At 38.5% G+C, this 15,199-nt stretch overlaps 1 protein-coding gene across 1 annotated transcript in view; it reads right to left on the bottom strand.

The window, feature by feature from the left end:
- Positions 1 to 3,146: 3,146 nt before the first annotated feature.
- atp23 (ATP23 metallopeptidase and ATP synthase assembly factor homolog) overlaps positions 3,147 to 15,199 on the bottom strand; it is a 36,244-nt gene continuing 24,191 nt past the window's right edge. Inside the window, exon 6 of the mRNA XM_035946370.2 lies at positions 3,147 to 3,377. Coding sequence (XP_035802263.1) covers positions 3,297 to 3,377 — 81 coding nt within the window. The 3' untranslated portion in view covers positions 3,147 to 3,296. The remainder of the gene's footprint in view (positions 3,378 to 15,199) is intronic.

Here is a 15,199-nt window from a genome sequence, read left to right as displayed (position 1 = left end):
CTGCAACCGTCACAAGAGGGAATGCTAACGTATCATTATACAGAGGTTTATATATGGAAATGTGCTTCTATCTGATTGGTCTAGGTTAAGGCAGATTCCGCGGGTGTCTTCAGTCTTCATCCAATCCGGTTCATCTTCACCCTGTAAGCAGTCCGCTTTTAACCCAGTTGTCTTGAGAGTGCGTGACCCGCTACATATAGATTTGTCAAATTTTCCGAATTGCTGCATTTCCATTTCTTAATCTACTTCTGCATGCGATGACAGATAACAAGCGTGGCACACACCTTATCTTAGACAGGCCTTGAGTAACATTTGCTCAAGTATCCCCGCAGTTGGTATGTAGAAGGTTAATGCTCAAATAAGCACATTATATGCACACTAGTATATACTTGTCTTGCATGGTTAACATAAATTCATTATAAAAAATAGTACATTAATATGATCATGATTATGGTTACATAATAAGGCAAGTTATGATTAAATGTGATTAAATGTCGATTACATGAGTTATAATTAAATGCAATTAATTGCTGATTAAATGTGATAGGATATTAATTAAATGTGATAAGAATATTCCCAACACCACCATTTGAGAGGGCTGCACACAACCTAATATTTGCGCTTCTCTGGCCTGGTACATCAACTGTTGCCTGCTGCCCAATGACATTTCTTCCTCTGCGTCTTTTACCAGGTTGAATCCTGCTTCATCCACATATACAAATTCATGTGGAGTTGGTCTGGCCTCCATCTCCATGACCATCTAAAATAAAAGAAATTCACAGTTTTACAACACATTATGCATAGTTATGTATGTCTGCTTGGTTAGTAAATCAACAAACATCTTACCTGAACATACCGATAACGGAGTTGTTTGACACGTTCATCATTTCTTTCGAAAGGTACTTTGTACTGTTGCTTCATCCTTACTTTATGCTTCTCAAGGACTCTGGCAATTGTGGTAGTGCTGACGGTGTTCACATTGGCAAAGTCTGCATTGTCTTTCAGCACTCTGTTCCGAATTTCCCTCAGCTTCATGGCATTGTTTGCAATGACCATATCAATGACAGCTGTTTCCTGGACATCCGTGAAAATTCGACCTCCCCCCCCCCTTTAGGTGGCAACCTACACATCCTACATACAGTACAGTAATATGAAACACAAAATACTGTAATCAATAGATTTCCCAAAATGCCAGCTGATGTAAAAACAGAAAACTTTTTAAAAATAAAATCTGGTAAAATACGGCAATTGTGGGATGCATGTCTTACCTGTTGTTCTACCGGAAAATTCTCATGATTGATGCAACTGTCGAATGCTGCAAGATTGGCTGCACCCTTGAACCAGCCTCTCTAAAAGAGAGTCCATGATTTACCACATGGTCAATCACTGTGGCCCTAATTTCATCAGAGACCACAGCTCTTGGTCTTCCTCTCCTTCCTCCTCTCCCTCTCCTGGCCACTCTTCTCTCTCTACCAACCTGAACTGGTGCTCTTTGTGTCAGGTTGGTAGCTGCCAGGCCCAGATAGCACCCTCTCCCCCTCTCTCTCCTCCCCTTTCTTCCTTTTTAGGTTTTCCATGGAGTAATTGCAGCGGCAGGTGTTCTACATCACCACAATCATCAGCCGGTTCAGGAGCAGATGGAATGCAGCCAATTAAGCCTCACACACTGCAATAAAACCAGACACCACTCACCTCCCAGTGCTGGATTGTGACACAGCCTGTAACTGTTCACTTGTGTACCACAGTTGTTTTGAAACTACTGATTCTTGTGCCTGTAACTCTGGTTGTCCTCCTTCGTCCTAGCTCCAGAGCCACCTGTTCCTGCTTGGACTCACCTGGGTTCTCTGTCGCTTCTCTCTCTTGGTTCCTCAGCGTCAGCGATTCACTCACCAGAGCCGGCCTGACCCCCTGGTGTTCTCACCATAACCTACCAGGCGCTGCAATTGCCTTGGATCATATGCACCCAGAGGTTTCCAGTTAGAGCCCAGTCCGAACATCAGCTATTTGAATTGTTTTGAAATCTGTTTCTGATAGTTATAGAGTTGCTTCATATTGTTTCAAAGCCTTAGTAGTTGAAATAATAGTTTGTATCATAGTAGCCTAAGTAATTTGCGAGCCTGTAGTTTTGAGTCGCGAAATCTTAGAATTAGCCTTTCTTGCCTGGGTCTTACCCACCGTGAGTTTGTGCCCTTAGTTTTAGTATTTAGTCCTCCTCGCCACTAGTTGTAGTGAAGTGCCTTTCTTGAGTTTTCCTAGGATTAATTCCAGTTGTTATTTTCCTACCTCGACTTGTAGTCAGCTCACAGTTCTGAAAATAAACACCTTAGCATCACACCAGTGTGTCTGCATGTTTCCTGCGCTTGAGCTCCATTGCAAATTGTAACACTTTGATCCACATTTCCGAAGGAAAAACAATCAGAAGACACTCCTTTTATATGGTTTCGGATGAGGCCAAACACAGATCACCTGAATCGGTTTTCGGCTGACAACTACACTTGGCTGTGTTTGGAATTACATAGTCTTTTTATTTATTTTATTGTCAACATTTTGATATGATTTTCAATAGATTTCAATGTGGCTGCAGCAGAAATTCCCCATGTTTTTTCCCCCCCGTCATTCCATTTTGATTGTGTTTTTAACTGTTTTGAACAAAGTGTGTTAGCATTTGAAAAATGTGCTGTAAAAGTATAGTGTTTTGCAGGTGGTGAATTAGTAACTGAGAAAAGAGTTCATGAATTTTGGTGACTGTGGTCACTGAATGCATTTTGTGTGAAAGGAATGGAAAATGATTCACAGTTCGGTCCACACGGACTTCTGTTTTGCAGACCGTGTTACGAGTTTTGAACATGTGACTTCAGTTTTGACCAATGCACGTTAGCAATCGAAAAAAACTGTAAGGTTGTCCAAGCTCAATGAGCTTGAACAACCCTTGATGCTCTACCACCATCTACTGGTGTTAGAAGAAAGATATTTTTAAAAAAAATTTAAAACAAGGATTATGCTCTCTTGGCTTTTATTGGGGGCTATCACTTTCATTGCTATCATGATGAGAGAAAGGGGTATGGAGACAGTTAACCAAGTGGTGCAAATTTATTTTTTTTTAGCTGACAGCAACGCAACAGTTTTGCCTGTAAAACTGCAAATAATGTTAATTAATAAAACAACAGAATTTGTCGAAATCTCATAATGGCTGGGAGATTTTGACAATGATTGTTGGAAAAACACTTAGCTTACCATCTCCTTGCACATCCCAAGGCAGAACTACATCATCAGAGAGAATGCATGCTGCTTCTGTATCAACTGTTTGATCTCTGTTTGAAACCTCCAGATCTGCAGTCCTTCTCTGAAGACCAGTAGCCCACGATGCCCCTCTTCAGCTAAAGTATTTTACACAAAAAACAAAAGAGGTGTTATGGTAGTGTCGTTTGTCATTAATACTACTACTTTTCTGTCAAGTTGAACAGCAAGTGACAAACTTCATGTAGAGCCATTTTACACACAATCACCTAAACATTTGCCGGCCTTCCAGCAAGCTGCACAGCTGAATGCTGCTATAAGACATCACTGCTTAATGTTCCTTGTTCAGTTTCACCATGATAAGCTTTCAAAGATGACAAAGCATAAACAGTAAAGAAATTGTATGTGGATACTGTGTAACTCTAGTAACGTCAACACTCATGCCCTGCAAGCTGTAACTGGATGGAGCCTACACACCACTGTCCACAAGCTTACACCAAAAAGTCCCCAACACAGCAAAATGGTAAGGTCTGTTTTGATACAGAATTGCTTCATACATAACACTAATTCCCTTAATATTTGTATATGTGTATAACTGTATGTAGTATAAAATGCAGAATGAAAGGAACATTGTTTATTGAGTTTTTGTTTTTTTAAAAAAGAAAAGCACCACAAACTAAAGTCCAGTCACGCTTTTGTCCTTGGGTCGGTCTCTGGACAGATACTATTAGTCCATGCAAAACATGTGATTAGAGCACAAAATTGGGGGGTTACAAAAAATATATCAACAACAGTGAAACATTTTACCACAATGGAATGAATCAAGACTAAACATTGTCAATATTAAAAAACTGAAACTAAAAATATTAAAAAAGTGTAGATTTTAGTATACCTAACATATGTTATATGCTAAAATAATACATGCTGTTTCTGTCTTTACCACTAAGAAGACTTTCATAAAGTTTCTTTACAAGAGCATCCTTTCACTGGATCTCCTCAAGGCCGTTTGCTCAGCCCACTGCTAGCACACTACTCTGCTCAAGCCACTCAAGAGGGGATCCAGATCATAAAGTTCGCTGACAACACCACAGTGGTGGAAGGTAAGTGTCCTGGCAGTGGGGTGAAGGAGGCTTTTCTAGGCTTTGATGATGTCAGCGATGACAGGAAAACGACAGCAATCGCTAACTATGTTTTAGGTCTACTGGACAAGTTAAACTGTGCACACAAGTTGGCAGCGCAAACATATAATGGCGCATCAGTTATGACATTGCAGCTAAATGGAGTGCAGGCAAAAATCAGAGAAAAAGTACTGGAAGCATTGTTTACTCACTGTTACAGGCACAAACTGAACCTTGTCCTATTGCAGTCTGCACTGAATGTAAATTCTTTTGTAAGACTCTGGAAGGCCTTACAGTTTATTTCAGCAAGTCTACAGAACGCAGCAATCTGCTTGATGAAGTGGTGAAAAGGCGCATTCCCCGTGCAGCAGCTACTAGATGGAACTCAAACTCCAGGCTTGTTCAGGCCATCATGTTCCATTATGCAGAGCTTCGAGAGGTGTTCAACCTTAGTCATCAAGAAAACCCCGATGACTGGGATGGACGAGCTCTAACTATGTCCTTTGGGTCTCTAAAGCATCTATCTGCTTCCTTCTCATGGTGAACAACTTGTTCTTAATAGCTGATGTCAACCGGGTTAGTGTTGAATGGCATGAATTAAGGGCAAGTGGAGCTGCACATGAGCAAAAGCCTGTTTGTTGTCTTTGGTTGTTGCTTTCAGGTATTTGTTCATTAAATGCGTATCTGGAGTGTGGGGAGAGAGAGAAAGAGAGAGACGTTTCAACACCGCAGACAGCTCCGCATCCGAGTTTTCCTTTTGTGCTGTGTGATTCTGAAGAAGAAATTTGTTTGTCAACATGAAGTTCACATTAATGCAGACTTCATGATTTTTAGATGCTTAAAATGCTGCTCCTGAGGTGAAATGCACACTTTGGTCAAATATGCTGTAACTGCTATTCCTTCAAACCAAATCAACTTAAACATCATTTACCTTCATATTTATGACATTTGAAGTCATTCTGAACAAGAAATTTGGACTATTAAAGCAATTTTGTTCACACTGAGATTATCAGCTCTCAGTGTGATGTCTATTCCCTCTAGATAAGAGAAACATGTCTTCGCTGTTTTCAGAGCATGTGATGCGGAGTTTGGGACAGAGAAGTGAAGTCAAGTCGCCACGAGTTCTGACTTTGATTTCCGGTTCTGCCGATAGCTTCCAAATGGGAAAAGGCTTTTCCTTTTTTTTTTTTGTTTAAACCTTAAAATTGGTAAGTTAATTAGCCAGTTCCAAGCCTGGATTCTCTCACATGAGCTGTTTACCTCAAACCAGGCATCCATCTTCAGTAACCTGCCGCTGCTTCCTGCCACTCTCCATCTGGGCTCCAAATACAACCAACAGTCACATGACAAAAATTCAGACACTTTTTGGCTGATTTGGGTTGAACTGCAGGCAGTGTTTACACAAAACAGATAGGAGACAAGTACGGAAACAAATAAAAAATGTAAAATATCTATAGAACTTAAAGTCACCAGTTATTCAAATATTTGCAATTCCAGTGGACACTTGGAAAATTACTGTACATGTTGATTCTATTTTTTTCAGTTTCTGTATTATAAATAATTGATGAATTTCCACTTTCACCTTTCCATTATGATTTATAACATTCTAACTTCGCTATCGTGCACAAAAGACAGTGTTGAGATCTTTCTACATCTAGTCATGGTTGTCCTGTTTCCATAGAGGTGCAGGACTTTATATTGCAATGAAAATGATCCCACAGTGAATAAAAATATGACAGGATTGAAGACTTGATTCTCTTTTAAATCACTGTCTTCAAAGGCAGCCTTTTAGTCTCAAAGGTCTTCTCCTTTAAAGTTTAAGTTTAAAATTACTTCCTTGGAGTGTAAACACATGCAGACCTTTTTCTGACCCGAAGACTGTAAAGGCAAGAAAAATAAAAAGGAAATTTCATTATCTCTATTTTCTAAAGAGCATGGAAATTCCATCAGTACCAATCTTAACATCACTAGCTCAGTTACAGTAGATGTGTCTTGCCTGCAACCATATAACATAATTCCTCTTTTTAAAGCTTATCCATAAGGTTTGGAGGGTTTTCTTGCATCCAAATGAGGAATGATGGTATCTTTCTTATTCAATATCAAAGCCTGAAACAAGACAATCCACACAACAAACTGAAAACTGGCAATCCAGCGATAAGCAAGAAAATGTGTGTTTTTTAAGTGATTCAGGTCAACTGATTTGAGTTACGTTTAAGTTATAGCTGACCTGACTTTGCAGGAGTCAAGCAGCTGTGTTCAAAATACATAAAACTACAGTAATATGAAGACTATCTCCACCAACTTTGAACAGCTCCTTAATTAATCCTCAATTTGCACACATAATTTATTGATTTACATGCTGATGGAAAAATATTGAATAAGGGAGGTATGCAAGAGTGGAAAATTACTAGGTGAAAAGTTATGATGGAGACTCTGTTTCAAGGTTGTGCTGGAGACTCTGTTTCACAGATAAGAAAAACTGCTGAGGTTTCATCCTCCCCCACAAAGAAAGGGAAACCATCTTCATGGCTGTAAGGTTTGGAGCATCCAGATCGGGACAACAAGATGGCTGCTCATACGCAAAGGAGGGGGTTAGATGCGTAGAAGACAACCAACCAGAAGAAAGACACACCCTGAATGGTTATGCACTTGTGAAACTAGACATAAGGCTGGGTCAGGGGAAGAATAGTGTGTCAGACTTCGTGAACTGACAAGAACTCTGTTGTTGTCAGGGATAGATGTTTGGACCCAGAGCTCTGTATACTATATTCAATCTGCTGTTAAATAAACATGTTTAGTGACACCTAAATACCTTCTTCTATCGCTTCATTCAACGAATGTGCAGGAGCTATCTCACACATTGTCTGTTTTTCTGGTAGAATGAGATTTTGCTCCAACAATAGACACCAAAGTTATTTCTGCAGCTTGTAAGACAGCTACTTGTGAAAAACTGGGCTTGTAGCACATTGTCTACCTTACAACAATGGGAAGGAGGCATCGTTTATGTTTTGATAACCTATATGTAGTGAGTTATTGATGCCAGAAGTCTGAATTTGTGAATATCTTTCCAACTTTATTGAACTCGGTGCCACTACCACCCAAGGAGTGGTATACTTAATTTTGAAAAAAAACACTTAGCCATACTTTAAGGTTTAAGTTCTTGATTAACACGAAACTAAGAATTTTATATTGTTTTATGATCACAGGTTCTGTCTGAAAAGAAATGGCATCATTTTAAACAGTGAAACCATACTAATAAAATAAAATTTAAAGACCAACCAGTGTGCAATACTGTATTCTGCAGAAACATAAACAACTGAATGCAGAATACTGTACAGAGAAATTCTCTAGAGACATTTTTTTAATCTAAATGTAAATCTTAACACAATTAATGCATTGACATATTTACGTGTGTATGCATGTATTTATTGATTTATTTATTTAGTACTGTTAACATATCAGAGTTCTGAGTGAGTTTTTCTTTAGCTAGGCAAAGGCCATTTATTGATTACATATAGGCTATTAAATAAATGTTTATTGAAAACTAAAAAGCATTAAAAAAATAATAAACAACTTAGGCATTCATTAAGTCACTAAAGTACTGTAGAGTCTATCAGCATGATTATAAGCATCCTCTGGTAAATTCATATCCATATCCTGATGTCTCTCACCATATGGACTTCAGGAGCTGATTGGGGGATGATAAACTGTGACATTGCTGGTTGGGTTCTCTCTGTTCTCATGTTTCTTACATGTTTGTCCCCTGACGCTGCCTTACTTCAGTTAGTCCATGAGCAACAGAAATCAGAGTTTGTACCCATTGCCAGGGGTTCAACTCTTCCCACTTATGTCTGTACTTTTGCAAATGTTTTTGCTTCTTTGGACGTGGTGGAGTTTCGAGTGTAGACATTTTTAAGAATGCGGGTGCAGCAGCGTCTGTAAAAAGACAACCCCTGACAGGACCAGGTAGGACTGGGCACAGAGAAGTCTGAGGTCTATCCGCTGGACCTTGTATCGGGTCCTCTACATAGGTCCTATGCAGGGCCGTGCAGAGGCCTTTCCCTCTAAAAGGGGCCCCCTTTAGGGGGCACATGGAGCATGAATATGAAACACCATATAGAAACATACCTGACAACATAACTGGCTGAATTGTAACAACCCATATTCAGGAAGAATGTCACATGGAAGCAGTGGTACAATGGTTAAAGGGATAGTTCGGGATTTTTGACATGAATCTCTATGGCATCCCTATCATTAGTAACGTACACTCTCACTGTCTTACCCCCGACAGTGTCCCGTGAGCCGAGTTCTGGTCCGGTTCTGGTCACGGCGAAAGTAGTCCGGCAGGTTTCCAGCGTCACTTAAAAAAATGTATTTCTTCTAAAAACAGCATGTGTTCAAAAGAGTGATTTATTTGCATCACAAAACCCATTTCCACGAAAAAGTCACACCACGTAATCACTTGGCACTACTTCCTGTCCCGTCGTATCAATGCGCGCTGTCCTCCAGCTGACTGCTGCGTACATGTGTTGATATCAACAACGCTAACGAGCAGGCTAAGTTTGAGAGCTGTAGACCGACACGTTTATCAGCTTAGTTACAAGTTAGAAACCAAACATTTTTACATATTATATGATAAATGGGGCGGACTTGTGACTACCCAGGCTGCAGCAATAAAGATGTGCCTGGATCTTGTCATGGATTTCATCGCTTTCCAGTGATGGACGTAGCTCTGAGGGAACTCAGACACGGTAGCCTATCGTTCTGATCGCCCTGAGTAATAAACAAAGTGAAACAGGTAGCCGCGGGGTGGGCTTACGGCAGCGCGCATTGATACGACGGGACAGGAAGTAGTGCCAAGTGATTACGTGGTGTGACTTTTTCGTGGAAATGGGTTTTGTGATGCAAATAAATCACTCTTTTGAACACATGCTGTTTTTAGAAGAAATACGTTTTATTTAAGTGACCCTGGAAACCTGCCGGAGTACTTTCGCTGTGACCAGAACCGGACCAGAACTCGGCTCACGGGACACTGTCGGGGGTAAGACAGTGAGAGTGTACGTCACTAATGATAGGGATGCCATAGAGATTCATGTCAAAAATCCCGAACTATCCCTTCAAGTCTCTGGACTACTAATCAGAAGATCAGTGGTTCAAACCCTGATGTGGCCCATTGAACTATTATTACTTGGCAGTTGAATTTAGATCACCATTAGACACTGGACTGTTTAACTTTGGCTGCTCTTCCTGGAGTCCTTGCTTTGAATTTCATGCCTTTTCCAGACATGTACTGTATAGCCACGGATTTGCTCCATGGTACTGATTCATAATCTGCCCTTTATTATCCGTAGTGCTAATAATAAAGCAAAAAAAATAAAATAAAATAAATGATACAGAAATCATGTATTTAAATGTATTTGTGCTTTTATTCAGTTTGACTATCCACTTTGCCCAAGACAGCAAGGTTATAAAAGTTATATATTTTATATTTATGCATATTGTATTTGTATATATATGCAAATGTTATAAACAAGTACTGATATCTTTAAATGAGAGGTTGAGAAAATCACAATTCAAATTCTTCTAATTATTATTGTTATTGTATTTATACTGCAATTGTCCAAAATTATGTGAATATGCATGTACATAGTTTTAGTGAAATAACATAATCTATGCCTCATTGCCTCTAGAAACACAGGAAACACACTGCAACTCACTGACAATAAAATAATACATCTCTCTGATGCACTTTGCCCATGACAAAAGAAACATACAGAAACCAAAAGAAACCTGGCAGACTTTGTCCTCTCAGCACGCTGTGTGGTTAACTAGCAGCTATAACTGATGACAGGTGTGTGTAGAGTCAGACGCACACACAGGATGCTCACTTCACTTCGTCAGTCATCTAAAATACACCGTGCACAAACGAATTCTGCTGCAAAACCTCCTCACCGTCAGGACCATCAGTTGTTGAAGTTCCGATTTCTAGACTAGTGCTGAGCTACGGGGAACATCTGGACACCTCAGAGCAGTGAAGGACATCTACATGGATCACGTGACCAACCGAGGGTAGAATCTGAATTATTATTATTTTCATTTTTTTTTTAAATTTATTATTTTGGGCCTCAAATACTTTTACACACACACACACACACACACACACACACACACACACACACACACACACACACACACACTTACAAATAAAAAACAAAATTAAATAAAATTAAAAAAAAAAAAACTTTGACAAAAGGGCACTTTGGGCATTAAGGACAAAAGGGGTAGGTGCTTCAGCCCCCCTGGAGTCTATCCCAGCTGACTCGGGTGAAGGCAGGGGACACCCTGGACAGGTCGCCAGTCTGTCGCGGGGCTACATATACAGACAATCACATTCGCATTCACACCTACGGGCAATTTAGAATAATCAATTAACCTCAGAATATTTTTGGACTGTGGGTGGAAGCTGGAGTACCTGGAGAAAAGCCACGCATTCACCAGGGAGAACATGCAAACTCCATGCAGAAAGATCCCGAGAAAGCCGGGACGCGAACCAGGGATCTTCTCGCTGCAAGGCAAAAATGTTCCACCACGCCACTGTGCAGCCCTTTATCTTTATTTAAATGTATTTGTTTGTTTATTCATTTTTAAATGCACACATTTTTGAATAAAAATATTTTATTTTGCTTTATTTTTAATGAGATGCTTATTATCCATTATTTTAAAACATTTTGTGTACTATACCACCATTTTTTCTTAGTATTGCCATTCTTTACTTATTCTTACCAGTGGAAAGTAACTGTGCATTTACTCAAGTACTGTACTTAAGTACAATTTTGAGTTACTTGCCCTTCTACTAGAGTATTTCAAATTTTTGCTATGCTAGTTCATACTTTTAATTAAAGACAATTCAGAAGCAAACATTTTTGCTGTACTATATTCATTCAATAGATTTAGTTGTGTCGTGGTTTCTCTTAGACATCGAGGATGTGCAGATGTTGAAGAAAACGTCCGTTGACACTGACTTGCTTAACAATAAGTTTATTATAAAGAAAAACAGCATCGATCAGACAGAGAGACTGCCTGGAAGGATTCAGAGCCAATATGAACCTTCCCGAACGATAACCAAAGGTCACTTTTATATGCTTCGACAGGTATGAGGTCACAACATATGTTTTCTATTTAGAAGACATCTGGTCATGGAACAAGACCCTACAGATCAACCCCCTATCATTAAGGTGCCCAAAGAGCCATTAAGGCCCCAGAAATCAGTTATCATTGCCTGGACATAATGACTCCCAATCTAATCACAGCAATGACTTCCTTCAGCAGAAGAACACATTCTATTCTGACACGCAACATATATCTCAGATCAGATGCCACAGCTGAATAATAACAAACATGATAAATAAATCGATGATGATGTAATATTGTAAATCGACTGCTTTTTATTACAGAGGTAAAATTAACAAGAAAATGAAGATACAAAATTAAGCAACCTTCACTAGCTTCAATATTAAAGCAATAAACACCTTAACGCATCAATAAGTATAATCCAATCGTGTGCATTATTTTGAAATTTTGCAAAAGGAGCCCCTACATTTGTGGTAGGGAACTATTAATTTAAATGCATGACTTTCACTTGAAGCATTTCTGCACTGTGGTTTTATTAAGAACAAGATCTTCTGTATTTCCTCCTCAGATATGATGTCAGGTGATGAAACAAGCTTCGCGCGGCCATCTTTAGATATGCACTCTTGTCCTCAATCAGCTGAATATGATTGTTCTGCTCAGGCTAAAGAACAGGCTGGACTCAATGTCTTTCCTTTGTTCATGTGTTTCCCCAGAGAGCTGGAGATGGGACAGAAAAGTGACCATGTGGGCCAAAGGATGCCACGTCCATCAGCCTTTTCCCCTCCAGTAGACCTCAACTCCACATGAGACCTTGAGAGGGAAATGTGTCTAACACTTTCTACCCCCTCAAGACAACATGCATTGTGCAGAAACATCCACGGTTGTATGAGAAAACCATTAACGCCAGTACTTTTGAAATTCACAACCAAATAATTCAGCAGTCTCTCATTATCAGCTCTACCCCCGCGAAGAGCAGACACCTTAAAAACTTCACAAAGGCAAAGTGGGTGTCCTCGCTGCTCATCACCTCTCCATGGCTACAACCAAATCTGACATTATTCTAACTAATGAGACGAGATCATTACTGCTCTCGGGGTTAATGTGTTGTCCTACAGTGGAGGGATTTTGCTTTAGCTGGAGTATCCTAATTAGATCACAGTGGGTGCTGCCTGCTAAATATATGGAATAATGAAAGTCGTCACTCTTCTCAGTGGCAACTTGAACCTGGAACAGGACTCAGTGAAATGAATTCAATTATACGTATCAATAACACAGGAATGGCAGTTTCTTTTGAAATTTGGGGTTTGGACTCACTTGGCCCCCGATGGAAGGAATTAATGAGCCAAAACTGCCATCTAAAGGACAGAGAGGGTACTGCAGGCATGAGGTGGAGTTTTGGGACACAAAATAAGCACAAAATGACAGCTAGTGAATTAATCTTTCTGAGAAATATTGCCATAATACTCGCATTTATTGACTTTAAAATAAAATTAAATACACCAAAATGTCTCTATCTTAAATACAGAGATGAAATAGAGTGTGTTGTACACTGGAAATCATTTAAAGTCATTTTAAAGTCTGTTCAGTTACCATAACGCCTTAATAAATGTGTTAACTGCATTAAATGCACAATCATTGTACGAATGGTGAAAGTGTAAACTAGCTAAGCTACATGAAAGGATTTAAGAAAACAAGTTTAATAAAGCTAATAAAAAAATGAATCAGCAAGTGACATAAGTGTGTAAAGGTGTACTTTTCTTTTAAATTCAAAGAGTTTCTACATCTTTTAGCACTGAAAATTTATAGGCCCAGCTGTTGAAACTGATGTTTTTGGGGGTATTTTTTGTTGTTTTGTTTTTTCCACATTCAGGACAGTGTGATAAAGTCTATGTGTACAGGAACCAACTTCACTACTAACCTTCATCATGGCGAGAAATACTACGATTATGCGAAAATAAAATATAGAATTTTATTTAACATTCATTACATTTAATCAGCCTAATTTATTGAGTTGAATAAACTCAGCTTTTCAGTTATTGAACTCATCAGAACTGAAGTCATAAGAAGAATTTTAAAAAAGATTTTAAGTTTAAGTAGAAACAAAATCATATATTTGCATTAAGGAAACTAGAAAATTCCTTTCTAAAAGTATATATTATAAAAATATTTTATTAATTAATCAAATAATCACAATATTTTTCTTTGTGAGATCTTTTCTGACTCCTTAATTGTCAACGGTGTTTCGATATTAAATAAGCAATGGCCAGATAACTCCCAAAACTACTATTACATGTGATATTTCATGTATTATTACATCATTTCAAAAACATACACATAAATAATTTATAATTACAGTCACAGAGAATGACTTTCTTTGCTTGCTTGCATCCTTTCACATATCTATGAAGTCTCAAATTTTGACTTTTTTCAGTTTCTCTGGACAGTATTTCCTATGAGACATTTCCTATGTTCATGGACATTACAAGTGGACAAGTGTTTATTTATAACATTGTCTTTTTAGCATATCCATTTTTGATTAAGACTCCTAACTTATGCAAATATGTCGAGGTGATTCAGTTTGAATTTGACATTTACATGATATTGCACAGCGTTGTACTCCCTCTGCTGCATTCCAGAATTGGAGAATATTTTATGTCCCATCCATCAAATTTCAAATAATCCATGTGCAAAATACTAAAACATGCAGTTGTTGTGTAAATTTATTTACCCTGAGACCAAATCCCCCCTCAAAAAATAGGAGAAAAGAATGTTTGAAAAATATTTTTAAAATACCAAATAAGTCTGGAGTTCCCCCTAAAATGCCATTTTTCTCTTGTCCCACCCCCCTGATAACCAAAATGAATTTTAAATAAAACAATTAAAATGAAATTTAAATCTCCTTTTTTTGGCATTATTTTTTTCATTGATGTCTCTTGTAATTGTTTTAAATCAACATAATCTAATAATTATTATGTATGGAACGAGTGTCTGACAACAACCCTGTTAGCATAACCTTTTTAGCTGGTAGAGAAGAAGAAAACAGTGAATCACATGAAACGCTGGAATTAACATCATTAAATAGTTTTCCAAAATAATGGGTAGAGCAAAACTGCCCTCTTCTATTTCTCCTATTTTCATAACATTGTTAGCCTTGATTAAATGTCTCACTCTACCTCATACTATCAGGATAAGACAAATTATTTTTACTTTTTTCCATCACTAAGTTTGTCCTCTTGGTCAGTAGTAACAGCTAGCTAAATATCTAGCTTCTACTCCTGACAAAAAGCTAACATTAGCATGGATTAGCAACCCTGTTACTGTGATTAGAGTAGGGTTAGCAAACAACAAATAAAACATGGAAAAAAAATGATACAATTACACTGAATGTGTGGGAAAATGCAAGGAAAAGGATGAGAGGACCGAGTTCAGTATCACGGGCTATGCCTATAGATGGTAATATGGATTTTTGCCTATCTCTGTGTGATGGGGGCTTTAGAAGATGGGCTGACTTAGGCCTGATTACAATTAACCAATTAATGGAGGGTGATAAGTTGAAATCATTTGCACAGCTACAGCAAAGATTAAGGGGTGCCTGAGAAGGACCTGTTTCGTTACTTTCAAATAAGGCATTATCCAATGACTCACAGTGAGTGGGACGCAATAAAGGGACCACCAGCAGGTATCGAACAGTATTTCATTGACATGATTGAAAA

Source organism: Amphiprion ocellaris, chromosome 21, assembly GCF_022539595.1.
Source record: "Amphiprion ocellaris isolate individual 3 ecotype Okinawa chromosome 21, ASM2253959v1, whole genome shotgun sequence".
Taxonomy (NCBI): Eukaryota; Metazoa; Chordata; class Actinopteri; family Pomacentridae; genus Amphiprion; species Amphiprion ocellaris.
This window is presented reverse-complemented; position numbering and strand designations above follow the sequence as displayed.